General features: G+C 36.6%; 1 protein-coding gene and 1 pseudogene across 2 annotated transcripts in view; both read left to right on the forward strand.

Moving 5' to 3' along the window:
* Positions 1-27424, forward strand: part of SMC6 (structural maintenance of chromosomes 6) — a 78362-nt gene that overhangs the window by 37966 nt on the left and 12972 nt on the right. For both annotated transcript variants that reach the window (XM_047068359.1, XM_047068360.1), the window contains exons 17-22: positions 625-785; positions 6544-6679; positions 8154-8234; positions 9574-9744; positions 23843-23980; positions 24972-25117. In XM_047068359.1, the coding sequence (XP_046924315.1) occupies positions 625-785; positions 6544-6679; positions 8154-8234; positions 9574-9744; positions 23843-23980; positions 24972-25117 (833 nt within the window). The remainder of the gene's footprint in view (positions 1-624; positions 786-6543; positions 6680-8153; positions 8235-9573; positions 9745-23842; positions 23981-24971; positions 25118-27424) is intronic.
* On the forward strand, positions 19613-22248 carry LOC124503358 (RAD51-associated protein 1-like; annotated as a pseudogene).

Below are 27424 nucleotides of genomic sequence, written 5' to 3' on the forward strand. Positions count from 1 at the left end.
ATTTATTTTTGAGACAGAGAGAGACAGAGCATGAACGGGGGAGGGTCAGAGAGACAGGGAGACACAGAATCTGAAACAGGCTCCAGGCTCTGAGCCATCAGCACAGAGCCTGATGCGGAGCTTGAACTCACGAACCGTGAGATCATGACCTGAGCTGAAGTCGGACGCTGAACCGACGGAGCCACCCAGGCGCCCCTCTTTTTTTTTTTTTTTTTTTTAATGTTTATTTATTTTCGAGAGATAGAGCAGGCACGTTTGAGCAGGGGAGGAGCAGAGAGAGAGGGAGACAGAATCTGAAGCAGGTTCCACCCTGTCAGCAGCACAAAGCCTGATGTGGGGTTCAAACTCACAAACTGTGAGATCATAACCTAAACTGAAGTTGGTCTCCCAACTGACTGAGTCACCCAGGCACCCCTACTATGGTGTTCTAAAGACTCTCAGTAGTTTTAATTCTTTGAATCTTGAGTTGTTTTTGAAATTCTTTCTTTTAACTTTCTGGAATGATTTTATTTATGTTTAAATAAAAATACTTGAATCTTATAATGATAGGAGCATTTTGAAATTGTGCATCCAGAAAGGCTATGGCATAATTTGAAAAACGTATTTTTCCCTCTATTTTTTTAGAGTAATTCTGTAGCTCGCGCAGTAATGCAGTCTCAAAAGCCACCCAAGAATTGTAGAGAAGCGTTTACTGCTGATGGCGATCAGGTCTTTGCAGGACGTTACTATTCATCTGAAAATACAAGACCTAAATTCCTAAGCAAAGATGTGGATTCTGAGATAAGGTTAGTGTCAGTGCAAGCTTTACTGTGGTATTTTGACTGCTCCCTGTGGTATTCTGTCTGCGCCCTGCAGTGTGCTTCCTTTCATATTACTCTAGCAGCAGTTATTTCAGGGAAGGATTGTGAATATTTTCGGGCTTCGAAGATCATTTAGCTGGATGTAGAATTCTGGGTTGATGGTTGTTTCCCATCATCACTTTGACAACAGTATTTTGGACAGAGAGCACAAGTGTGCTCCCTTGACCAGCTGGTCTGCACATCGTTTACTGCCTGTCTGCATGGAGATGAGAGCAGAACAGCTACACCACTGTTCTGGCGTTCAGCTCTGACTCTGCTCAGTGAGCGTATAGGTGTGCTGGTTTACATTCTGGCTCAAGTTCCCTGTTAACATCTCTTACTGTATTTTGAGTTGCACTGTTCTAAAAGGATCAGTCGGCAGAATTAGAACATACATCTAGGAAAACAGAGCTTCCAGAAGAGACTAAGTGAGAAGTTGAATGACAGCTAGTAAGTGTATTCAATGAGATGCACAAGCATGCAGAAAGGATTTTTGGTACCAAAAAGCCATGATTTTCCAAACTAATTCAGTTGATGAATTGATGGGTTTTGGAACTGAATCAGTGACCTGGAAAACCTTCAGTAGAAGAACTAAAAACTTTAAGTAAAATAAATATCTAAGAAAATTGAGTAAAAGTGAAAGTATTCTAAGTAATTTATATATGTAGGGGAAATGAGAGTTTCGTCAAAATAGATCTCGTTTTCAAATAGTATTAGTCATTTTTATGTCATGAGAGCAGCATAAAGAAAAATAGCTATAATAGATAGCAGAACATTTGGTAAAACTTCTTTCTTAGCAACAGAGAAAAGTTGAATGACCAGCAACTTGGTGTCATGGCACTGAATGCACATTTTGTATTGACACCAAGTCTTTCTGACGGGATAGATGTGGGAATGTGCCAGTATAAACGTGACCTGTAAAGTGGTAAGTTTTTGTCCATTGTGCCATGACATTTAAATCAAGCCTTCCTGATTCTTAACTGGGTAAGACTAAATTATATGGTATTCAATAGACACTAGTGTAAAATATCTAAAAATACCATAGTGATGTTACTCTGTATGGCTCACACTTTTCTTTCGATAAAAATTGCCTCATGTATTTATGTCCCAAGTGTTAAAGAAAAAAAAAAAGGATGACATTTTTGGAAAAGATTGTAAGTATGCCTCAGCAGCAAATTGGGATCTCTGATTCCAACAGTTTATTTATTTTATTTTTTTTTGCTTTTGTGTATTCCAGTATTTTAGTAATAAAGGTTTCGAGTTGATATTTGGCTTCAATTTTTAGCTAACGGTATTTGTACTAATGTGTAGTGGACACGTCATTTGTTTTAAAAGTCAGGTGAACCGGTTTTTCAAAAATCGTTTCCCCTATTAAATAATATGGGAATCAATAAACTACTGATAGTAAATATGCCAAGTTCTGGGTATGATGTTCATTTAAATAAATCATACAGAGAAAGACAAATACTGTATGACTTCACTTACATGTGGAATCTTAAAAACAAAACAAACAAGCAAACAAAAGAAAACAAACTGATGCATAGATATGGGGAACAATCTGGTGGTTGAACAGTGTCTCTGCAGAGGGATGAGGGGTTGGGTGAAATAGAGGAAAGGGTACAGACTTCTAGTGGGAAAGTACGTAAGTCATAGAGATGTAATGTATAGTATATTAATATTAATATGTTAACTTTGGTAACAGATGGCTGCTAGATTTTGTGGAGGTCACTTTATAACGTATATAAATATTAAATCACTTTGTGGTACACCTGAAACTAATGTAATATTGCATGTAAACTACACCTCAATTTACAAAAAGAGAGAGAACAGCTAATAGCTTAAAAAAGCCAAGCTTTAAAAAAAAAAAAAGACAGAAAGAGAATATACCAAGTTCTAATGATATTTAGATGACTTTTGTGTCATCTGTTTTGACCCAAACCAGTATATTTGCAAGTTTAAAAAAATTCATTAGTGTTTTTTAAATATAGAAAAGTATAAATTGGGAAACAAAAGTAGCTCATGATCCTGTTTCTCCATAGTCCTTATTGATATTTTAAAAAATAATTAGAAGAGGGGCACCTGGGTGGCGCAGTCATTTGAGCGTCTGACTCTTGATTTCGACTCAGGTCATGATCCCAGTGTCCTGGGATTGAACCCCACGCTCAACATGGAGTCTGCTTAGGATTCTCTTTCTCTCTCTTTCCCTCCCCTGCCCACCCCCGCCCTCTGCTCACATGTATGCTCGCTTGCTCGCTCACTCTCTCTCTCAAAAATAGATAGATAGATAGGAAGGAAGGAAGGAAGGAAGGAAGGAAGGAAGGAAGGAAGGAAGGAAGAAAGGAAGGAAGAAATCTGTGCATATGGTGAGATAGTCCAAGAAAGAAAGAAAGAAAGAAAGAAAGAAAGAAAGAAAGAAAGAAAAAGAAAGGAAGGAATCTGTGCATATGGTGAGGTAGTCCAAACAGCGCAGAAAAGTATACAAAGTGAGACCATTCTCATCTCTCTTTCAAAAGTAAGGTAACAGTTTAGCAGTTTCTTACACGTGTTTTCTTATATGTGTTCCCAAAATAGTTTGAATCCTTGTACAGTGACTTAAATTAGACATAATTCACATACTATAAAATTCACTGTATTTGAAAGCATACAGTTTAGAGATTTTTATTATATTCATAAGGTTGTGCAACCATCAGTGTAAGCTAATTCCTGAACATTTTCTTTACACCAGAAGGAAAACCCATATCCATGAGCCATTATTCCCCCAATCCCAAACCCCCTGGCAACCACTAATCCACTTTTGGGTTTGTCTTTATGAATTAGTCTGTTCTGGATGTTTCATATAAATGGAAACATACACTATGCAACTTCTTGTGTCTGGCTTCTTCCACTTAAGTGTGAGCTGTGTGTAAGTATGCATATGGTTTCTGTATCTTGCTTTTTTTCTACTCAGTGTTAAATCTGGGCAGTCTTTCCATGTCAGCACATTTAGAACTACCTCTTGGTAGCTCCCCAGGAGTTAACCAGTTCCCCGTTGATGGACATGAGAGTTATTTGCCATTTTCTCTTATAACAGTGCTGCAGTGAGAACACACATACATGGATCTTGGCATAGTTTTGAAAGTATATAGCTTAAATTCTTAATAGCTAAGTAAAAAGATATGTGAATTTTTAAGTTATTTAATAGCTGTTGCCAAATGACTGTAATGGATGTATTACTATACAAGTAATGCTTTGATTTTAAATATTTAATAATATTAAGCAATACTAATATTTTTAGTATGTACAATATTAAATGAGCTCTAATAGTTATTAAAATAGATAATTCAACACTTTCATTTTATTTTTATGTAAGTTGACCATTTAATAGTGATTGCCAGATGACTCCAGAAAGATTCTCCAGTTTCCCATCATATTAGGAATACGTGAAGGGTGCTTCTCTATACCCTCGTCAGCTCATCACTGACAGATTCCTTTTGATGAAAAATGGCTCTGGAATTTAAGTGAAGAGATTATAATTTATTTCACAGTTTCATAATGAACAGAGTGGCTTCTTAACAGGGAAAGGGTTTTAAGTACAGGTACTGACTTGGTTTGATTACCCCCGTGTGGTTTCCCATGATGAAAGTACAAAGCAAGGAGCAGAAGAAATGTGTAAGTTAACTCTCAGAATAATTCCATTGCAGTAACTGCTTATATACAAGATCATTAAAAAAAAAATGTACCTGTAGGTTTTTGAATTTTCAAAGTATTTTAACAGCTTAAATATAATTTTCCAAAGTTTATTTTTCAAACTTATTCTTTCCTTTGTTCTTTAAAACAGATATCGCATATATACTTACTGTGCCAGGCCCTGATCGAGGCACAAGACATGGCACAAAATAAAGTACAAAAAATTCCCCATCCTGGAGCTTAATATTAGGAAGGGGGAGATAGACTAGATGAATACTGGAACTAGGCCAAGTGCTATGGAGACAAACACAGCAGAGTGAGGGCTGCAGACCCAGGAGTGTACTACTTTGGCCGTTCCGGGGCATGTGTGTATCCCACACAAACCACATGCACGTGCTCGCACATTTCATTTAGTAGCACAGGTTTTTCGCTCCGTGGAAAAATTAATTAAAAACTAAGGAGGAACACTGTATGAAAGTGTGTAACAGAATTCGCCCTCCCCTGCAAAAAAAAGTTGTATAATTTAGCCGTTCTGTTTATATAAATTATGTTGATTGCTTAAGTTTATTCTAAATATGCAGGAAATTGTTTAATAACAATATTATTGTTATTTCATCGGTGCTTATTTCTGTGCTTATTTCATCGGTTTTTATTTTTGTTTTAGACTCTAGGTTTCAGAGTTTGTTTACTTGGTAAATATTTTGGTTTTTTAGCAAAGTTACTGTTAATAAAGGTCTAGATTTATATATGATAAAACAAATATTTCTTACTAATCTTGAGAAACCATCTTAAGTTTTTGTATCTCGCCCCATTTTTACCAGGAATACCATCATTATTTTCCTTCTTTCTTCATTTTCATCATTCATTCCGCTAACATTTATTGAGTCGTTTTCTAATTTTGAGGATTCTGGCAAGGTAGTGCAGTTAGAATATTTCATCATTTTTTTTTTTTTAACGTTTATTTATTTTTGAGACAGGGAGAGACAGAGCATGAACGGGGGAGGGTCAGAGAGAGAGGGAAACACAGAATCTGAAACAGGCTCCAGGCTCTGAGCTGTCAGCACAGAGCCCGACGTGGGGCTCGAACCCACGGACCGCGAGATCATGACCTGAGCCGAAGTCGGACGCTTAACCAACTGAGCCACCCAGGCGCCCCAGAATATTTCATCAAATTTAAGCTGCTCTGTTATTAAAAAAGAAAAAGTGCTGTTATTTCAACCGTGGAAAGGAAGGTGATTTCAGAGATGCTAAAATGTGGGAAACATATGCATCTTATCAGTTCGAGACCAGTTTTTAACTGCAAAGGTGGTTCTCTCCCACCAAGCACACGATTTTGGGAGATAGGTGCTTGGGTCAGTGAGGCAGGAAGAGGTGACTTCTGAAGACAGTGACCGCTGTCACGGAGACGCTTTATAGCTTTGGCCTCTACTTGCTTTTCCTTCCATCCCTTTTCATTGTCTTCTCTCCATCCCTCTCACTCCCACACATTCAGAGCATTCATCTACCAGCAGTAAAGGTTGAGCTGTTGGGTTTATGTTTCACTGCTCTGTGCTTCTGTGTCTGTCCTTCCGTCTTCTCTCCTAGTTGGTCCAACTGAAGAAAGCTTTAGAGAACACAGTTCAGTTGTCACTTCTCCCAGACTCACTCCTCTGTTTCCATAGTTCTGTGGATGTAAAGTGTCCTGTTCACATTTTAACGTTACAGCTTATTTCCTGATTTTTCTTTCCTTTTAGTTTGATTCCTTCACATCAAAATTCTGTTTCCACTTCTGCCTGTCACTGTGCATGATGTGTGCCACACAAATCATGTCAAAAATATTTCTTAATGAAGTAAGAGAAATATGACTAGTTTAGATGTCTTTTGAAATCTCTGTATTTTCATGTTATTAATAACTTAGTAGGAATATAGAACTGGTTTAACTGGATAGAGTTTTGCAAATAAACTATCACAAATAAGCTCTCCTTTGTAAAGATCTAAAGTATTTGTAATATTCAGAAACAGATTTGAGGTGTTTTTTTATCCTCTTGTCTGTGTCTAGTGACTTGGAGAATGAAGTTGAAAATAAGAAGGCTCAGATACTAAATCTTCAGCAACATTTGTCTACCCTTGAAAAGGACATTAAACGCAATGAAGAATTTCTTAGAAGGCGCCAAATACATTATAGAGAGTTAAAGGTAAGGAAAAAAATGTCCTTTTGTTTTGCTCAACTTACTTCCAAGTTTTGGGGGTTTTTTTTAATGTTTTACTTATTCTTGAGAGAGAAGACAGAGCATGAGCAAGGGTGGGCAGAGAGAGAGAGGGACACAGAATCCAAAGCAGCTCCAGGCTCTGAGCTGTCAGCACAGAGCCTGATGCGGGGCTTGAACTCATGAGCCATGAGATCATGACCTGAGCCAAAGTCAGACGCTCAACGGACTGAGCCACCCAGGCACCCCCCCCCTTTTTTTTTAATGACTTCCAAGTTATTTTTAAGAGCCTACCATTTATTTAGTTAGAGGAGCAGTTCACAAACTTTTTGGCCTCAAGCCCCTTTATAGCCCTAAAAAAGCTTTTATTTATATGGGTTTTACCTAATTATTAAAAATTAAAACAAACTTTAAGAATATTTATTGGTTCACACACACACAAAAAAAAACAAAACTCATTATGGGGTGCCTCAGTGGCTCAGTTGGTCAAGCGTCCAACTCTTGATTTTGGCTCAGGTTGTGATCTCATGGTTCGTGAGTTTGAGCCTGCGTTGGGCTCTGTGCTGACAGCTGTCAGCACTGCTAGGGATTCTCTGTCCACCCCCCCCCCCACCCTTTCTGCTCCTCCTGTGCATTCTCACTCTCTTCCAAAATAAATAAATAAATAAACTTTAAAAAAAAAAAAACTATGTGTTCACAAAAATAATGTTTTGATGGAAAATAGCTATATTTTTCCAAAACCAAAAATAGTGAGAAACTTGACATTTTTATATTTTTGTAAACCTCTAATCTCTGGCTTGATAAAACTCAACTGAATCATCACATCAGCTTCTGCAGTCAGTCTCTTGCAGTAATTACCCATCATATAGTTGTCAACCTTTTGCACACTCATGAGAAAGTGATAGTAAAAAGGGTGAATAATGTAGTGTTTTTGTGAAAATAGTTTTGACCTCATGACCCCTTGAAAGAATCTCAGAAGCACCAGGGGATGCTTGGATTGTACTTTGTGAAGCAGCGTATTGAAGTAATCTTGCCATAACCTCCACCTTTCAGAAAGGGGTTTTCTCAATAGGGTCAACACTGTCATCATTTTAATGCTAAGGAGGAGTGTTTCCATCCTTTTTTCATGGGACTGGATTAGCAATAAGGATGATCCTGACAGACTTTATATGCAGCTTCCTTTTGTTCATTCAATACTAATGTGTCTCTGTCATTTGCCACAAAATCCTCTGTAACAAAAGCAGAGTAAGGACTTTGTGGATTAATACATCCTTTCTGGGGGGCCCTTCCTTCCTTCCTTCCTTCCTTCCTTCCTTCCTTCCTTCCTTCCTTTGTCTACACCCAATGTGGGGGCTCGAACTCACAGCCCTGTGATCTGGAGTCGTGTGCTCTACCAACTGAGCCAGCCAGATGCCTGTTTCATTTATTTTATGTTACTAAAATCGAAATACTTTTCTTTCAGGTAAAAATAACAGAAAGTATTTCTGAAATTCGGGAGCTTGAGAATATAGAAGAACACCAGTCTGTAGATATCGCAACGTTGGTAAGATTCTTTTCCTTGATTTACATGTAATGTTAAAATACAAAACTGCCAGGGGCGCCTGGGTGGCTCCGTTGGTTAAGCGTCCGATTTCGGCCCAGGTCATGATCTCGCGGTTCGTGGGTTCGAGTCCCACATTGGGCTCTGTGCTGAGAGCTCAGAGCCTGGAGCCTGCTTCATATTCCAGGTCTCCCTCTGTCTCTGCCCCTCCCCCGCTCACACTGTCTCTCTCTCTCTCTGTCTCTCTCTCAAAAATAAATAAAAAATGTTAAAAAAATTAAAAATAAAATGAAACACAAAGCTGTCATTTAGGTTAATAACATGTACTCTAAGCTTTTTTTAAAATCCTTTATATGATGCTACCTTTTGTAATTGCTATCTTTGTTTCCAAATAAGGTCAACACTACCTGGCTTGTAGCATTCAAGTTCCTTAATGTTTTGTATGTGCAACTTGCATGCATGATAATTGATTTTGTCTTCTACTACATGTAATAAAGCTATCAAAACTTGAACAGCATACTTCTAAACAGTGGCCTTTCAAACCAGACTGCCTAGCATAGTTTTGTTCAGAGTTAATCAGTATTAATATTAATGGATATCTTTTAGTCAGTTGCAGTTGGTCTCTTCATTGTTGAGGTTTTTTCCCCTAAGAAATTGGTTCTCATTTTATCACACATTTGTTAGTCTTTTATTTTTCAGACAACTGTTTATTACATTCAGCTTAGCTTCTCTAAGTTACAGTAAGCAGCTCAGTAGATAGATTACCGTCTTGTTAAAATGAATAAATGTATATTGAATGTCCACTCTGCACCAGGCACCATATTAAGTGCTGGGGGATATAACAGTGAACCAGACAGATAAAGTCCTGGCACTGATGGAGCTTTAAGCTAATGAGTTATTTGTCTTCGTTTTTTAGTAGTGATCTTATTCTCCAGTTTTTATTTTTCTGCTTTAATTCCTTAGGTTTCTTAAAGGTATGGGCTATGTCTTATTTTTGTTTACTCAATATCTAACATATTGTCTAGCACATGATAAATATGTATGCACACTGCGTTTTGAAAGAAAAAGTAACTAGATAAAATAAATCTTACTTATGATTATGACCTCAAGCACAGTATAGTTTCACCTGTCTCCCATATGTCAGTCTTTCTTACTGTTGAATCATTTTCTACTTTCTGATTTACCACCAAGGGTATGAAAATTTGCTAGTGCTCTTTGTATTTGTCTTTCACTGGATCGCCTGGAGCCTGTAGTTTCTCTTCTCTCAGAATCATTTGCACTGTTTTTCTGTTTCATACTTAAGTATTTTAATTAACTCCTTACGTTCTGTAAATGTGACCAGGAAGATGAAGCTCAAGAAAATAAAATCAAAATGAAAATGGTTGAGAAAAATATGGAACAACAAAAAGAAAATATGGAACATCTTAAAAATCTGAAAATAGAAGCAGAAAACAAGTATGATGCGATTAAACAGAAAATTAACCAACTATCAGACCTAGCAGAACCACTTAAGGTATGTTACTGTTACTCTGTTGTTATATGTGTATTTTATGTTTCAGCTGTGTATCCACACTGTACTTCCTAGATACTGCCCTAACAGAATTTATGGTTAAATGTAAATGCAACCAAATAAAATGGGATACAAACCAAATTTTCATCAGTAGGCCAATTAGAATTAAACACTTCTGTTCATGTCTTTAGGAAAATAAATTGCTAAAAATTTCTGTTTCTCCTAGATTACAGCTTTTGTTTCCTCTTTATTTTGTGATGAATTTTTTTTTTCTTCCTTGTTTAGAACCAGAAGCAGGGATATCTTGTCCATCCACCCTGCTTCTGTGCTCACCTACTCTGTTGTCTCTCTTGGCTTTCCTTCAGTAATTCAAGGATTAGTTGTATAAAAATAGTTATAGATTAGGGGCGCCTGGGTGGCTCAGTCGGTTGAGCGTCTGACTTCGGCTCAGGTCATGATCTCATAGGTTGTGAGTTCGAGCCCTGCATTGGGCTCTGGGCTGACAGCTCAGAGCCTGGAGCCTGCTTCAGATTCTTTGTCTCCCTCTCTCTCTGCCCCTCCCCACTCACACTATCTCTCTCTCTCTCTCAAAAATAAACATTATTATTATTTTTTTAAAGTGGTACCTGGGTGGCTCAGTTGGTTAAGTGTCAGACTTCAGCTCAGGTCATGATCTCACAGTTCATGAGTTAATTCGAGCCCCGTGTTGGGCTCTCTGCTGACAGCTCAGAGCCTGGAGCCTGCTGCAGATTCTGTGTCTCCCCCTCTCTCTGTCCCTCCCATGCTCATGTTCTGTCTCTCTCTGTGTCTCAATAATAAATAAATGCTAAAAAAAAAAATTTTTTTTTTAAAGTTGTAGATTAGATTTAAAAGCCAACTTGAAATGGCATGCTACTAAATTCTTGTTTATTGACATGTTTCTATTATGTTCCAGGCTGAATTAAACTGGTCTTTTTTAAAAAAAACTTTTTTTTTTTTAAACACATGCTCTTTGAAACCAAATTTAGGGAAATAAGATTATTTAACAATTAAGTAGTATACCTTTCCCTGTTTAGCTTAGTTATCAATAGATTATTGTCATTTTCATTTTTACAAATAGCTCAATTGTTCTCAGAACTTTAAATGTTATTTATAAGAGTCTGAGAAGAAGGAATAGTGTATTTTAAGAGGCTGAGGCATCTTGGGTGCCTGGGTGGGCCAGTTGATTAAGTGTCCAACTCTTGGTTTCTGCTCAGGTCATGATCTCACGAACCGTGAGCTGAGAGCACAGAACGTGCTTGGGATTTTCTCCCTCTCTCTCTGCCCCTTTCCTCCTCAGGCTCTCTCTCTCCTTTTCAAAATAAATAAGCTTAAAAAAAAGAATCTGAAGGGGGTATGCTGAATCAAAATGGATTTAGGTATTTTAATAGTTTAAAAGAATTGTGCATGTAAGGTTTACTCTACTTGTCTCCATTGAAAATTTTGGAAGACTTCACTTAGAATTGGGAGAATATTAAAGGAAGGTGCAGCATGTGCTGCCTGCAAACACCCTGTTTGCGGTGGTCTCTCTGGAGATGCTGCCCAGGAGCTGGGGTCCTGCCTGCCTCTGTAACCCAGGGTGGCTTACCTCTTTTCTGTTTGCGATACGAATGAAAAATCGGAAAACAGACTGGTAAGTTAACTGATGAAGAAGAATATAAAGTTTAAATATTAAAATTGTGAGGAAGAGAAATGTATTAAAGATAATATTGAGAAAAATAATTAAGAAAGCATTTGCTACATACAGGAAATAAGAAAAAGGCAAAAGGATAAAAAAAGACAAAATTAGTTTTTAAAAGAAAATGATAAGAAGGAGTAAGATAAATATTAAAATCATCAAGAATAGACTAGGTAGAATTCAGCATTCAGGAATTAGAGCAATGAAGTTACAACAAAAGTAAGATTAAAAAGATATTTTAAATGGGTAAGGGATTGAACAAGCTGACTTAAAATCAAAATGATGAAATATGTTAATCTAGAAAAAGTAAAATTGCACCTAAATTATTCATCCCAGACAACTTAAAATTCAAAACAAGAAATGAAGAAGAGTAAGCTGTGTTCTGTTCTTGTAGGTATCTATCTCTAGGCCAATGCAACTCCTGGGATTGGGAGTTTGAATAAGTTTAAGAGCAGAAAATATGGGCAGAACGCAGTAAAGATTCTTGATCTTAGCTCTTTGCCCTGGCTGCAAATAACTGAAAGCCAGGAGGCGAGTCCTTCGGTGAACTTGCATGCAGTCAGCTGGTAGCCAGGAGGCTTTTCCTCCTCAGTATCATGTCACGTTAGCCATCAATAACGGCAGGACCAACAGGATATGGCTAACAAAATAATTTAATTCCTGAGACGCTGCCATCGTGATATATTAGCAGCTTCGAGATGTCATCTGCTTGCTTGTAGGACAGTTGTTCATTTTGTGTCAAGGGTGGTGAGGGGTAAAGTACTCTGTTTAGATATATAGTCATGAAATTTTGGTATAAGGAATATTTTTCTCACTTTAAACAGTCTGTTTTGATTTACACTGCAAATTTGATGCTTCAGTTTTAGTTGCAAGTTAAATTTGTCAGACAAGGAGTGTGGCCCACATCGAGCCTGCAAAGATAGATGGTCTGCATTATTGGAGTAGGAGGGTCTCAGTTTCTGATATAGGGAGTTTATTTGGATCAAGGGTGACTGTACTTTTAAATATTCCAAAGTAAGAGGCACCTGGATAGCTCAGTTGGTTGAGCGTCTGACTGCGGCTCAGGTCATGATCTCGCAGTTCGTGACTTGGAGCCCCACATCAGGCTTGTTGCTCTCAGTGCAGAGCCTGCTTCAGATCTTCTGTCCCCCTCTCTCTCTGTCCCTCCCCCACTCGTACTCTTTCTCTCGAAAATAAATAAAACATTACCAAAAAATTGCACCTGGGTGGGCTAGTCGGTCAAGCGTCCCACTTCAGCTCAGGTCACTTTGATCTCACAGTTCGTGAGTTTGGAAACCTGTGTCGGGATCTGTGCTGACTTAGAACCTGGAAGCTGCTTAGGATTCTGTGTCTCCCTCTCTCTCTGCTGCTCCCCTACTCATGCTCTTTCTCTCTCTCTCTCTCTCTGAAAAATACATATTTAAAAAAAACAAATAAAATTTAAAAATTACAAGATAATATTTCATAGGTTTTTAAAACCTCATAATGAATATAGATTTATATGAAGCAAGTGGCAGTAATAATGCTGTAGCAGTTTGTCCAATGTTGCCGAATAAAACTGGTTACTTAGACATCCAAGAGAATGACATTTTTTGAGTATTATGTTCCTTCTATCACCCCAGCCTATTTTTAAAAGGCTGTAATTTCTTAAAGCTTAGAAATGCTATAGGTTTAGGGCTACATCAGCCTTTAATTTTAGACCTAATCCCTCCTAGTTCTCATCTAACCCAGGGTGAATGTTAACTGACTGTTCAAATCTCTTGATCTTCATGTCATCAATAAGATGAAATGAAATAAAATACTCTCTTGCTTCCCTTTTAGTTTTAAATGTGATGGTACCTAGGACATAAATTTATTAAGTACATAAGAGAAGTCTGTTATGATAAGTGTGGAGAAAGGGATAGTAACATCGTATGAGTTTCTTTTCATCCTGTTATATGAGTTAAGTGTGTAACTTTCCACAGTTGCCAGGAGGGAAGATTAACCAGCACAAACGTGGCCTGATATAGAGAGTTTGTTTGGATCAAGGGTGATTCTTCTTTTAAAAATTCCAAGATAAGGGGCTCCTGGGTGGCTCAGTTGGTTGAGTGTCTGACTTTGGCTCAAGTCATGATCTTGTAGTTGGTGAGTTTGAACCCCACATCAGGCTTGTTGCTTTTAGTGCAGAGCCTGCTTCAGATCTTCTGTCCCCCTCTCTCTCTGTCCCTCCCCGACTTGTACTCTTTCTCTCAAAAATAAATAAAACATTAAAAAAAAAATTACGGGGCGCCTGGGTGGCTCAGTTGGTTAAGCGTCCGACTTCAGCTCAGGTCACTTTGATCTCATGGTCATTTTACCCCTCTGGCTCCCTGAAGCAAATATGGGGACTGTTTCAAAGTTCCTACCACAAATGATTAGAAAACTTAGCATTCAACCATCCTCTTTCATAAGTTACTGTATTTTCTAATTGTAATGTCTCCTACTACATAAAACATAAAAATTCAAATAAACTGCTTGAAGTAAATGAACAGCTTATCTCCATCCTCCGTGGAAGTTTTACTAGAACTCTTTTATAATCAGACATCTACCATGGGTGATAGTTATTCAGCAGTGTGAACAAGATGCAGTAAATTGTGCTCTTATGATAGAAGGTGGCCTAAATCCTGCATTATATGGGACAAATGTTTTCAATTTTTAAGATATTTCACAAGTTCTTTTCCTTTTTGGGATACTTCCACATATTCTATCTTTCATGATGCTGTTATTGCTGTCTTAGTTTGTGTTTTTTCTCTGTTTATAACTGTCACTCTTGAGGCTGACCATGATAATCACAGTGTGTATGACCAATGTTGGGCCCAAAAATCAAACCAACAACTGAGTGGAGTTTAATTTGGTGGTTCTTAAAATCAAGATATTAAAAAAAAACAAAACATTTTATTGAGATATAATTGATGTATAGTAAATACACATGTAAGTTTACAGTTTGATAAGTTTTGACGTGTATAACCTGTGAAGCCACACAATTAGAGAAAGGAACGTGTCCTTCACACTCACAAGTTTCCCCATGTCCATTTGTCATCTCTCTCTCCTTATCCGTCCCCCTTGTCCCAATTACCAATCTGCTGACTATTTCTGTATAATTTCTGTGTAATTCTACACATTTTGTAGAATTATATATAAGGGAATCACACATTATGTACTCTTACTTTTTGGGGGGTTTGACCTTTTTCAGAACATAACACACTGTCTAGCACATAATGTCTATACTATAGTTTGAAAGTGAATAAAAAATTATTCTTTTTGACTATGATATTCATATTTTACTTGAATCAGTAATTCACTCCTTTGTATTGCTGAGTAGTATTCCATTGTATTTGATATATCATATTTTTTTTATTCATTTACTTATTGATGGACCATATGGGTGTCCAGTTTGGGAGCTATTACAATGAGGAATAGTGTAGAAGTCTTTGTATATCAAACTAAATGAAAACACTGTCTGCCAGTGTGAACTTTCTTTTGGTGGTTCTTAAATCAAGAGCCATTTTAAAAATTGAGATTCATGGATTCCAGGCCAACTAAAATAAAATCTCCAGAGGTGAGTTCTGGAAATCTGTGTATTTCTTAAAATGTCCAAATTGACTAGAATGTAATCTGTTAAGAGAGCTGCCATAATTAATGGCTATGTACATATATCGTCTTCTAAAATCTTTCACCAATCTACACATTCTCTGAAGAAATTGCATGTTATATCTATAAGGCATATAAGGCATCCCCTAATATAAGGCACATTTCCATTTTCACAATAACCAGGGAGAATGTGTTTTGGCCACCGTTCACATGAATTATGAGGGGGAGTAAGTAAATGCAAACTTAATGACATTCAGTTTATTAACTTTTAGCTATATGTGAATTCAGAATCACGTAAGTGTTATATTTAATGTTTAGAAATACTAGAAATACTGCTTGGTTTGTGTTCACATTTCATGAACTACTTTTATGTAACTTTTCACATGTGTCCTCAACCTTGACATCTTTATCATGACAGAGCTATATCTTGAGTAATTACAGTAGTTGAGTAACACATTTTTTCTAGAGCTCCTGATCTCCTCTTTCATCTGTATTATTTTACAAATAGTACTTTTGAAAATGAATCTTTTAATTTACAAACAATAAAACTCACTCTTTGGGCGTACACTTAACATATTTTGACAATCCAGAATTGTGTACCTAATACCTCAAGATATAGAACAGTTCTGTCGTCCTCCTCAAAATTCCCATCTTTTGCCCCTTTCTAGTTAAACCTCCCCCACCCTTAACCTCTGGCAGTCATGTTCTCCATCGTTATTGATTTACCTTTTACATAACATCATATAAATGGAATCATATGATCTGTAATCTTTTGAGCCTGGCTTCTTTCATGTAATGTAGTGTATTTGAAATGTATATGGATGTACCACAGCTTGCTTATCCATTCACCTCTTAAAGGACATTTGGATGGTTCCAGTTTTGATGGTTATGAAGAAAGCTACTATAAACCTTCAAGTGTAGGTTTTTATGTGAAATGAAGTTTTCATTTCTCTTGGTTAAATACCTAGGTGTGGGATTGCTGTTAAAAGCCATAATCATATAGTTTTTCTTTTTCTTTTTTCATTAATATGGAGAATAATATTGATTTTATTTTGCCAGCTATTAAACAAAGCTTGGCAAACCCTACATGATCATAATTATTTTCCTTTTTATAAATGATTCAATTCTATTTGCCAAAAATTTAGTGAAGATTTTTTTAAAAGTTTTTACTTAAATCCCAGTTAACATAGAGTGTAATATTAGTTTCAGGTATATAGTATAGTGATTCAACACTTCCACACAACACCTGGTGCTCATCATGACAAGTGCATTCTTTTAACACCTATAATCCACCCGCCCCCACCTCTCACCCTTCTGGTAACCATAAGTTGTTCTCTGTAATTTTTTTTTTTAATTTTTTTTTCAACGTTTATTTATTTTTGGGACAGAGAGAGACAGAGCATGAACGGGGGAGGGGCAGAGAGAGAGGGAGACACAGAATCGGAAGCAGGCTCCAGGCTCTGAGCCATCAGCCCAGAGCCTGACGCGGGGCTCGAACTCACAGACCGCGAGATCGTGACCTGGCTGAAGTCGGACGCTTAACCGACTGCGCCACCCAGGCGCCCCTGTTCTCTGTAATTAAGAGGCTGTTTCTTGATTTCCCTCTCCCCCCTCCCCACCTTTGCTCATTTGTTTTGTTTCTTAAATTCCACATATGAGTGAAATCATATGGTATTTGTATTTCTCTGACTTATTTCACTTATCATAATGATACTGTCTAGCTCCATCCTTGTCATTGCAAATAGCAGGATTTCATTCCTTTTTTATGATTAATAATAGTCCATTAGTCCACTGTATATACATATATGTATGTATATACATATACGTAAAAATATCTCACAACCTCTTGAAGAGTTTTGACCCATGTTTATTCACTAGTCTTTGATTCTCTGTGATATGTTTGACTTTTTTTTATTATGGCTATATTGGCCTTATTAAATTTTTTTAATGTTTATTTTTGAGAGAGAGAGAGCAAGCAAGCGAGCATGAGTGGGGGAGGGGCAGAGAGAGAGGGAGACAGAGTCCAAAGCAGGCTCTGCACTGTCAGCACAAAGCCTGATACAGGGCTTTAACTCACAAACTGAAATCATGACATGAGCCAAAGTTGGATGCCCAACCGAGTGACCCTGGTTCCCCTATAAGTGGCCTTATTGAGTGAGTTTAGAAGTGTTCCCCTTCCCTCTTCAGAAAGTTTTTGTAGATTTGGAATTACTTCTTTTTCACATGTTTAATAGAATTTACCAGCAAAGCTATCTTGGCCTGTAATTTTCTTTGTGGACGGTAGTTTCTTTATGAATTCAATTTCCTTAGTTGATACTGAGCTATTTAAGTTTTCTACTTAGGGACTATATTGTTTCATTGACATTTATCACATGTATTGAACATGTAGTTCATAATTTTTCCTTTTTGTCCTTTATAAATCTGAACAACAGAGAGAAAATAGACTAAACCAAAAAAAAAAAAAAGATTGAAAAATAAATAATGCTTTAAAGACCTGTGAAATTATATAAAAAAAATATCTGACATTTGTATCATTGGAGTCCCTGAATGAGAGGGGAAAGAGGACAGGGCTGATAAAGTACTCCAAGAAAGAATAACCACACTCCTCTCAAATTTGGCAAAAAGTCTGAATTTACAGATTAAGAAAGTGAGTGAACTCCAAACAAGATAAACCCAAAATAATCCACCATAAAACACATAATAGTCAAACTTCTGAAAGCTAAAGACAAAAAAAAAAGTCTTAAAAGCAGCAAGAGAGAAACATCACCTATATGGGAAAAAACACTATTTGAATGATAGCCGATTTCTCAACAGAAACCATAGAGACCATATGGAAGTAGCACATTTTCAAGTATTGAATGAAGACACCAGCCAACCCAAAATCTAAGTCCAGCATAAATATCTTCCAGCAGTTAAAGAAAAATTGAAACATTTTCAGATGAAGGGTAACTTAGAGAATTTGTTGCCAGCAGACTTGTTTTAACAGAATGGCTCAAAGTTCTCTAAATAGAGAGAAAACAATAAAAGAAGGAATTTTGGAACACCAAGAAAGAAGAAAAACAAGTTAAACATACAGCCAAATTCAGTAGCCTTTTTCTTCTTTTCTTGAATTTTTAAAATGTTCAGAAAGCAAATGAAATTATAATATCTGAGATGATTTTAAAATATGTAGAGGAAAGGGGCGCCTGGGTGACTCAGTTGGTTAAGCGTCCGACTTCGGCTCAGGTCGTGATCTCATGGTCCGTGAGTTCAAGCCCCGCGTCGGGCTCTGTGCCGACAGCTCAGAGCCTGGAGCCTGTTTCAGATTCTGTGTCTCCCTCTCTCTGACCCTCCCCCGTTCATGCTCTGTCTCTCTCTATCTCAAAGGTAAATAAATGTTAAAAAATAATAATAAAAATAAAAATAAATAAAATAAAATATGTAGAGGAAATATTTAAGACAATTATATTAAAATAAGGAAGCCTGAAAAGCTGGAAAGGAAGATTTATCAAACTGGTAAAATTATGACTTGTAGACTATGTTGTGGAATATATATAATATACATATATAATACCTGGAACAACCACTAAAAAAGCTGTACACAGAGATCCTCAAACGTACTAAAGACAAATCAAAGCAGGATTCTAAAAAATGTTTAAGTATCCCACATGAGGCAGAAAAAAGAAGCTAAAAAAAATGAAATCACAGATTTAAGCCCTGATATATGAATAATTACACTAAATGTAAATGGCCTAAATAAATCGTTGAAATACACATATAGGCAGATTAGGTCAAAAACATGACCAGAATATAAGTCCATTCAAATGTAACCTATAGACAGGTTGAAAATAAATAAAGGAAGTTTATATATCTTGCAAATGATAATCAAATGAAAGCAGGAACACCTATATTAAAATCTGATAAGGTACACTTCAAAATAAAATTACCAGAGGTAGAGAAGGACATCATGTATTGACAAAAGGGTTAATCCACCAAGAATACATAGCAATCCTAAATGTATGCACCAAACAGCAGAGCTGCACCAACCAGATGAGCTGCAACATGTGACAGAATTCCCTCAACAATTGATAGGGCAGAAAATCAATAAGGATTTAGAAAACTGAACAGCACCATCAAACTACAGGACCTAATCAATGCTTAGAGAAGACTACCAACAACAGTAGAATACACCTTATTTTGAAGTGCCTGTTTCATGTATACCAAGATAGATCATCTCCTGGACCATTAAAAACAAAATAAAACAAAACAAAAATCCCAACAATTTAAAAGAATTGAAATTATATAGTGTGTTTCCTAATCATAATGCAGTCATACTAGAAATCTTTAATAGATCCTCAATTAAAGATCTTTTAATAGAAGGATAATCTCCAAACATGTGAAACTAACATCCTTTTGGGGTACCTGGGTGGCTCAGTTGGTTAAGCGTCTGACTTCGGCTCAGGTCATGATCTTGCGGTCCGTGAGTTCGAGCCCCGCGTCAGTCTCTGTGCTGACAGCTCGGAGTCTGGAGCCTGCTTCAGATTCTGCATCTCCCTCTCTCTCTGCCCCTCCCCTGCTCACTCTCTGTCTCTCAATGATAAATAAACGTTAAAAAAAAATTAAAAAAAAAAAAAGAAACTAACATCCTTTTACATAACCCATGGTCCAAAGAGAAAGTGTTGAGAGAAATTTTAAAATATTTTGAACCAAATGAAATGAAGATGATTTATGAAAATTTATGGATAAATACAGCATTGCTGAGAAGGAAATTTATGACACTAAACAATTCATTAGAAAAACAATATACAGACTGCTGCGAACAAGAAATTCAAAGCTGCACATTTTCAGCTTTGGAGGGGGCTATGGTGCTGCCTGTGGTACATAAATAACCGGTCAATTACTCAGTTTGAGGGCTTTGCAACCACGCCTTTAAATAAGAAACCCAGAATAACACCAAAGGAGTTAAAACTAGAAACAAGGAAACCAAACCTGAAGAATCTCCAGAAAGAAGATATTCCACTACGAAAGAAAACCTCTTAAAAAAAGGATGACTTTAGATGACAAGCTCTACCAGTGAGACTTAGAAGTCAGTGAAGGAACTTCCAACAGTCACCATTGATGTGGACAAGGCGATAAAAGCATTGAAAAATGTGGCAGTAGCAAAACTGAAGCAACGAGTAAGTCCCTGCGTATCTCCAGTTGCAGTGTAGCCACTGATTATTTAGATTTGGATTAAGGTTACTGGGGAAGATGATTTTCATGGTGTTCAAGGGGAAAGAAAAGCAACATCAAAGGCAGTGATACAATAGAGGAAGATGGTTGGGTTGGAAGGCTGTAATGGCGATAGTGCTAATGACTCTGAACCAGACTTTGGCAACTGGTGAAGAGTCTGATTTTAGTGAGAGGGAAGATAATGATGAAGTCTTCACCAGGAGGAAAAATAAAGTGAAAGAAATTAAGAAAAAAAGAAGTAAAGGTTAAATCCTCAGTTGAAGAAGAAATGTAAATCCAAATATAATTCTTTGTAAGTGACTTCAGGAGACTGCTCCAGGTCTGTGAAATCAGAATCTCAGCCTTCATCCAGAAAGGTTTCTTTGTCTTCAGAAGCCACTGGGAAACCATTCCAAATACGCAATCCATCAACTGAAAGCTGAAAACCTAAGTGGATCCCACCAGTGATACCTGGAAGCAGCAGCAGCAGCAATAGCAGGAGCCCACTGGCTCCAAATCAGAATCTCTGCCTTGGCTTGTCCAGATTAGTATGAGTTAAACCTTTACATCTAAAAGTCTCTAGTAGCTGAGTGTGGTTGTAAACAAATATTTGATTAAGAGGATCACAGAGTTACAGGTCTGTTTGACTTGGATTTATATTTAAGGAAGTTATCATAATATAAAGGAATCCTTTAATGTCATAAAAATTGCCTCTACCTACTCTGTGATGATATTCTCTGAAGCTATTCAAGACTTCAGTAAGAGTTTTGTTTATATCTTGTAATACCATTTCCTTCTGATGAATGTATTGTATTTTTCCTATGTATGATAAGTTGTTGTTAAGTGGTTGCCAGTTTGACCTGGAAGAAGTTCACGTTGCATGCTGTTCTTTTCTAGAAACATGATGTTCCTTTCTAGCTTTGTCTAATTTATGGCACCTTAACCTTAACTGTTCAGAGTTTGCCTGGCAAAAGGAGACATTCCAACTTTTTCCAGGAGACATTTCTGAAGTCTCACTTAAGCTACATTGTCATTTTTATTACAAAGATATTTCATGTTTTAGCCAAATATTTTTATAGTAAGAATTCAGAATTATTTTACACATTAAATCATTGCTTATATGACATATGTCTCCTCAGAAATAGATGTTCATTGTATAGCAAATAGAGTTTCATAACATTTTATGAAGCTGTTGTTGTCAGAGCCTTTAATAAAAGTGAAAAGATTTTGATAGGCTTTTTTCCTTGATACCATTACATCCATGTGTCTCTGATTGTCTACGTTTCATGATTAAATGAATGCATTGTAAAACCAAACAAAACAAATTATAATATACGCATCCTTTTTATGTATTATTCACAGTGGCCACATGGGGCTTATTTTGGAGATGCAAGACTCTTTCCACCGTATTAATAGGTTAAAGAAGGAAAATCATATATCAATCAGTGCAGGAAAAGTATTTGATAATATTCACCCTTTCATGATTTTTTAAAAGTCTCAAAAAGATAGAAATAAAGAATTTCTTCAACAGATTAAAGACCATCAACAAACCTAGTTAACATGAAGAAAGTAAAAATGATTGTCTCACCACACTTACTTAATGTAGTTAATATTGGAAGTTCTAGCCAATGCAATATGGCAAGAAAAGGAAATAAGATTAAACAGATTATAAATAAGATTAAACAGAAATAAAACTGTCTCCATTTGACATGCCATGATTCTCTACTTAGAAAACCTCAAGGAGACTATAAGAAAACTCTTGGAACTAATAAATAAGGTCAGCAAGGTATCAGAATACAAGATAAACATACAAAAATCAATTGCATTTTTATACACTAGCAATGAACACATGGAGGCTGAAATTAAAACAACGTCATTCACAGTTCCTCAAAAGAGATGATTTGACTTGTGTCCTATACAACAACTTGGCAACCACTATTTCTGTTTCTATAGATTTGCCTATTCTAGACATTTTATGTCAATAAAATCATACAATATGTGGTCTTTTGTGACTGGCCTCTTTCACTTAGTATAATGTTTTCAGCGTTCATTCCTGTTCTAACATGTTATCAGTAGTTTGTGCCTTTGTATTGTCTAATGAAACACAATCATATATCACATTTAATTTATTTATTCATCAGTTGACAGCCATTTGGGCACTGCTGCTATGACCATTCATGTACATGATTTTCTTTTGGATAGATACCTAGGAATAGAATTGCCAGGCTACACACTTATCCTATGTTTTGAGAAACTTTGAAACTGTTCTCAAAAGTACACCACTTTATATTCCCACCATCAACATTTGAGTGTCCCAGTTTCTCCACATCCTTGCCAACCACCACTTGCTATTGTATGCTGTTTCTATTTTAACCATACTGTTAAATGTGAAATGTTCTTGTTGTGGTTTTGATTTGCATTTTCCTTATGTCTAATACTGTTGAGCAAATTCTCATGTTTTTATTGCTCATTTATATATCTTCTTTGGAGAAATGTCTGATCAAATCTTTGCCCTTTGTTCACTTGCATTGTATGCCTTTCTTATTGAGTTTTAAGAGTTTTGTATGTATTCCAGGGATATATATGATGTTTTTGGTGCTGTAGTGAATATTATAGATTTTAATGTTTAAAGTGTTCCAAACGTAGAAATATTACTGATTTTTATTTTGGCTTTGTATCGAGTGAGTTTTCTAAACTTATTAATTTAAAAACTTTTCCTTTGAAATTTCTTCATAAATAATGTCTCTTTTTAACTGTGGTTTTACCCTTCCTTTCTGATCTACACTGCTTTTTATTTCTCTTTTAACTTTTAATTGAATTAGCCAGAGCCTACAATATAGTGTTGAATAGAAGCAATGGAACTAGGCATCCTTGTCTTGTACTTGATCTTAAAAAGAGAGCATTTAATCTTGAAAGTAATGGTTAGCTGCTATTTATGTTTTAATTGTTCTGGTTCCTATTTCCTCTCTATTTTTTTTTCTTTTGGAATTAGCCAAGTGACTTTTAGTGTTCCTTTTTTTAAATCTCTTCTAGTAGTTTTTTTAGCCATAACTCTTTTCTTTTCCAGCGGTTACTGTGCATTATAATATGCATCTTTACCTTTTCATAGTCCACTACTCTTTATTTTTAAGGTGATCTTGAGATAGTTTCTTTACAGTTAAATTTTGTGCCAAAATTGTGAGGTTATATTTCCAGAATGATGACTAAATAAGTTAGTGGTAAATCTCTCTGCATCCTTTTCTCTTCCACCCTGACTCACCTTTTTAAAACCCAGACTAGCTCTGTAAATATTCAACACTTCTTTGTTTTAGGTCTCTTCAGGCTAATGTGGCTTTCCACAAAACTACCTTGTTTACTAAAAAAAGGTTGAAAGCACCATAACATATGGAGGCTTCATTTTAGGATTTGAATATAATAATGTGACTTCTTAATTTAGGGAAACCCCTCACTTCTATTCATACACCTGGATATGAGCTCTGACACTTGGCTCTGCAAGCAACATAACCCTGTCCACTTTGTTGAGTTGTCAGTTAGTTTTATACCTATGCTGGCAGTTTTTTCAAAACAGTCTTTTCTTTATAGATTATGTTGGCTTTATTCAAACAGGATGAATTAAACCTTGCTGATTCTGAAGTGGATAATCAAAAACGAGGGAAGCGGCATTATGAAGAAAAGCAGAAGGAGCACTTGGATACTTTAAATAAAAAGAAACGAGAACTGGATATGAAAGAAAAAGAACTGGAGGTTATCCATCATTTTTCTTTTATGTTTTGTTTATAACCTTAGTCACGGCTGTTCAGGTGTTTTCCTTAATGTTACATTTCCAAACATAGACCAGCAGTCCGATGACTGTCCACTTCATGTAGCATAACAGGTGTTTCAGTGAATCAAGGAAAGGAATAGTCTTGGAAACTCTCAGGGTGTGGACACTGAAACAGACCACCTACCACAAAGAGGACTTTGGCTTGGTCTGCAAGGCTGATCTCCTGCCTCTTGAGTGATTTGGAAAATGACTCGCACTCAGCTAACATAGCTCCTTAAATGCCCAGCTTGGCAAGTGGTTAGCAGCTTTATGTCAGAAAAAGGCACCTCTTCCTTTGGGTGTGGGCTGGGCTGGAATTCAGCCCCTACTTACTACATACTCTTGTCAACAGCTGTCAGCAGCAGCCCTGTTCTGCTTTTAGAGAAGCTTAGGGCACTGTTGCTCCAACTAGAAGAGATAAATTCTAACTTTTCTTAGGAGAACGCTTAAATTCTGATCTATTATCTTACTTGTTTATGACTTATTATATGGAATGTTATGAATATAAACTACTATGTGGAAAAGTGCTTTGGGTTTTTTATTTATGAGTACAAAGATCTTTTTCTTTGTGTTTTCAGTACTATTTGGTGTTCAGAGGCCATCCTAAAACATACAGAAAGCTGTCTGACCTCGCTCATAAAAATGCCAAACTTTTCATTACTGTTACTTGAAATTTGTTTCCCTAGGAACATATGGAGCTCTTATAAATTATTAAAGTCATGTATAGTAATGCAATTTTCTGTTGAAGATTTATAATGAGTCTAGACTAGTCTCAATATAAGGTGTAAAGAAATAACATTGATACTAAATGTAATTAAAACACATCTAAAATTCTGATTCTAAGTTCAGAACTTTACTTTGTGTTTGTGGACACAAGTACAATGAATTATGTCAAAGACAAGTTTTAAAGATACTAAACATCTGTTACCTTAGGAGAAAATGTCACAAGCGAGACAAATCTGCCCAGAACGGATTGAAGTAAAAAAATCTGCATCAATTCTGGACAAAGAAATTAATAGATTAAGACAAAAGATACAAGCTGAACATGCTAGTCATGGAGATCGAGAGGAAATAATGAGGTACGTGGTTGGTAGCTTTTCTACTTTATTACTCATACATATTATTAAGACATAAAAAAATCTATGTTTATAAACATAGTATTGCTATGGGATATAGCTACAGGTCAAACTAGTTTTTCATATGTGTCATTAATAATAAACTTTTTTTCTTCTGGGTCGAAACAAAACTCATTATGGAGTGATATTTTAACATAAATGCCATTTTATACCTTTAAGATTCATATAGACAAAAATGTTCAGTTTCACAAGCAATTAAAAGAAATGCAAACCAAAACTATTAGAAGCCATTTTCATATATGTCAGGATGATAAAAATAGTCTCATGTCAGGGAGATTTCAGTGAAATAGATATTTTCATATTACTGGTAAGAATGGAGGCTCTACTATAGTTAAAGCACAGTTTCTCAAGCAAGAGTACCTTGGTCTGAACTGTAATTCTACTACCTACTTATGTTACTTCTGTAAATTACCTAATCTCTCTGAATCTTCATTTTCTCATCTGTAACGTGTAACGTATGTGTACTTACAGTTATAGGGTTGCTATAAAGATTAAATGAGTTAGTCCATGATAAAACAATATGTAGGGTTCCTAAAATGTTAGATCTGATTATGATTAAAGTTTTTCTGAAAAGCGTTAAGGCAGTTTGTCAGATACCTTCAAAAATTTCAATTTGGCCAAGTAATTTTGTTATAATCCAAAATCAGAAAAGCATTTTGTGCTGAGGTATGTTTATTGTAGCGACATTTATAAAGCTGAAAAATTAGGAATTGTGTACAACTGTAGGATGCTGATTGAATTATGGAGAAAATTACAGCTATTACACTTTATGAAGAGCTTTTCCTAATACAATAGTTCAGGAACAGGAGTGATCTCAATCCTGTTTTCAAAAACAGTGGGAACCAATGGGAAGAAACACAAAAATGGAAGTTTTTCTTTAAAATAGTACCTCACATGTTTGGTTTTTAAAGTATAATCTCCAGTTTAGTTTTTTCCAGAAAACAGTTTCTCTTCAGTCCTTAAGTACTTGGTTCCTCATGTGAGCCGTGCGGGAGGTCGTGGGGCAGTACCCGCGGGCCCAAATCGGGGTGGGGGTGCTCAGCCCTGTGGGGCCTCAGGAGAACGGCGCCAGGCTCCCTTGCTGTGAATGGCCCAGCTCCCGCAGGACGCGGTTTCACACACCACTCACGAAGCATGCAGGCGTCCAAGACACTGGCTTCGGAAACGTCCCTGATGGCAGTGGCCCCTGCCTTGTTCTGAGTAACCAACTTCTTCCTGGCCTTGTCCCAGGGTGCAGCAGATAGGTAGCAGGCAGCTGCGGCCCTGTGTGACATGACCATGATTAAGTCCTCCTCTTGCTCATCTTGGAAGCGAGGACCTGAGAGAGTGTTACCTCGCATGTTTTAAGTACAGTGTAAAGGAGAGGCCATGATAGGTGTTGACTTCCTCTCTGGTCTCATCGTCTCCAGCACTTTTCTCTCTTTTTATCTTGATAAATTAATTTATTAAATATGCTTTCATTGTTTATGGAAGTGCAAAGTGGTGTATGTTATTTTTCATTCTTGCCAGATAGAAGAGGTAGCACACTAAATAAACAAACTGTTTTACAAATTGCTTTCTTTAATGTATGTTTTGGAGACTTTTTTTTTTTTATCAGTACATAGGCATTTTCTTATTGCTTTTTGTAATTACATGGTATTTAATCATCTCCTGATGGGTAGTTGAAGTCTAATCTGCTGTTATAAATGGTGGCACACGTGTCTTATTGTGTAGTCAGGGTGTTTCAACAGGATTAACTCCATGTTGGAAGATTCCACCCCCACACACACCCGCCCCCTGGACTGTGCGTGTTTGCACTTCCATCGGCCATTGGCATCGGCGGTGTATCTGAGGCTGGTTTCCCCTCAGCGTAAACAGTGTGTGACAACCTTTGGTTCTTTTTGCTGACAGGTAGATTTCCTTAAGAAAAGAATATGGCTCAATGTAATTTTAATTTCCATTTCACTTATATTGAGTCTGAACATCTATTTATGTCTTAAGGACCATTTATTTATATCTTTTTCTGTGAACTTTTTATGTATTTTCATTTTTTTGTGAGTTTTTTTGGTGTGAAGATTGTATTTTACCTCTTTCTGAAGGGCTGTGTAGCCGTTTGAAATTCCATTTCTCCTATAATTGCTTCCTTAAGAATGGCCATGTGGAGTAATGTTTGGTTTTTGCATGTTCAGAACTGTTTGTCTGTAGCTTTTGAATTTGAAGGATAGTTCAGCCTGATAGAAAATTCTTTTTCTCCTGAGTATCTGTTTCTCA

The sequence above is a fragment of the Lynx rufus genome, unplaced genomic scaffold (assembly GCF_022079265.1).
Source record: "Lynx rufus isolate CCGP_SWC_20201006 ecotype Redwood Valley unplaced genomic scaffold, mLynRuf1.p SCAF_8, whole genome shotgun sequence".
Taxonomy (NCBI): Eukaryota; Metazoa; Chordata; class Mammalia; order Carnivora; family Felidae; genus Lynx; species Lynx rufus.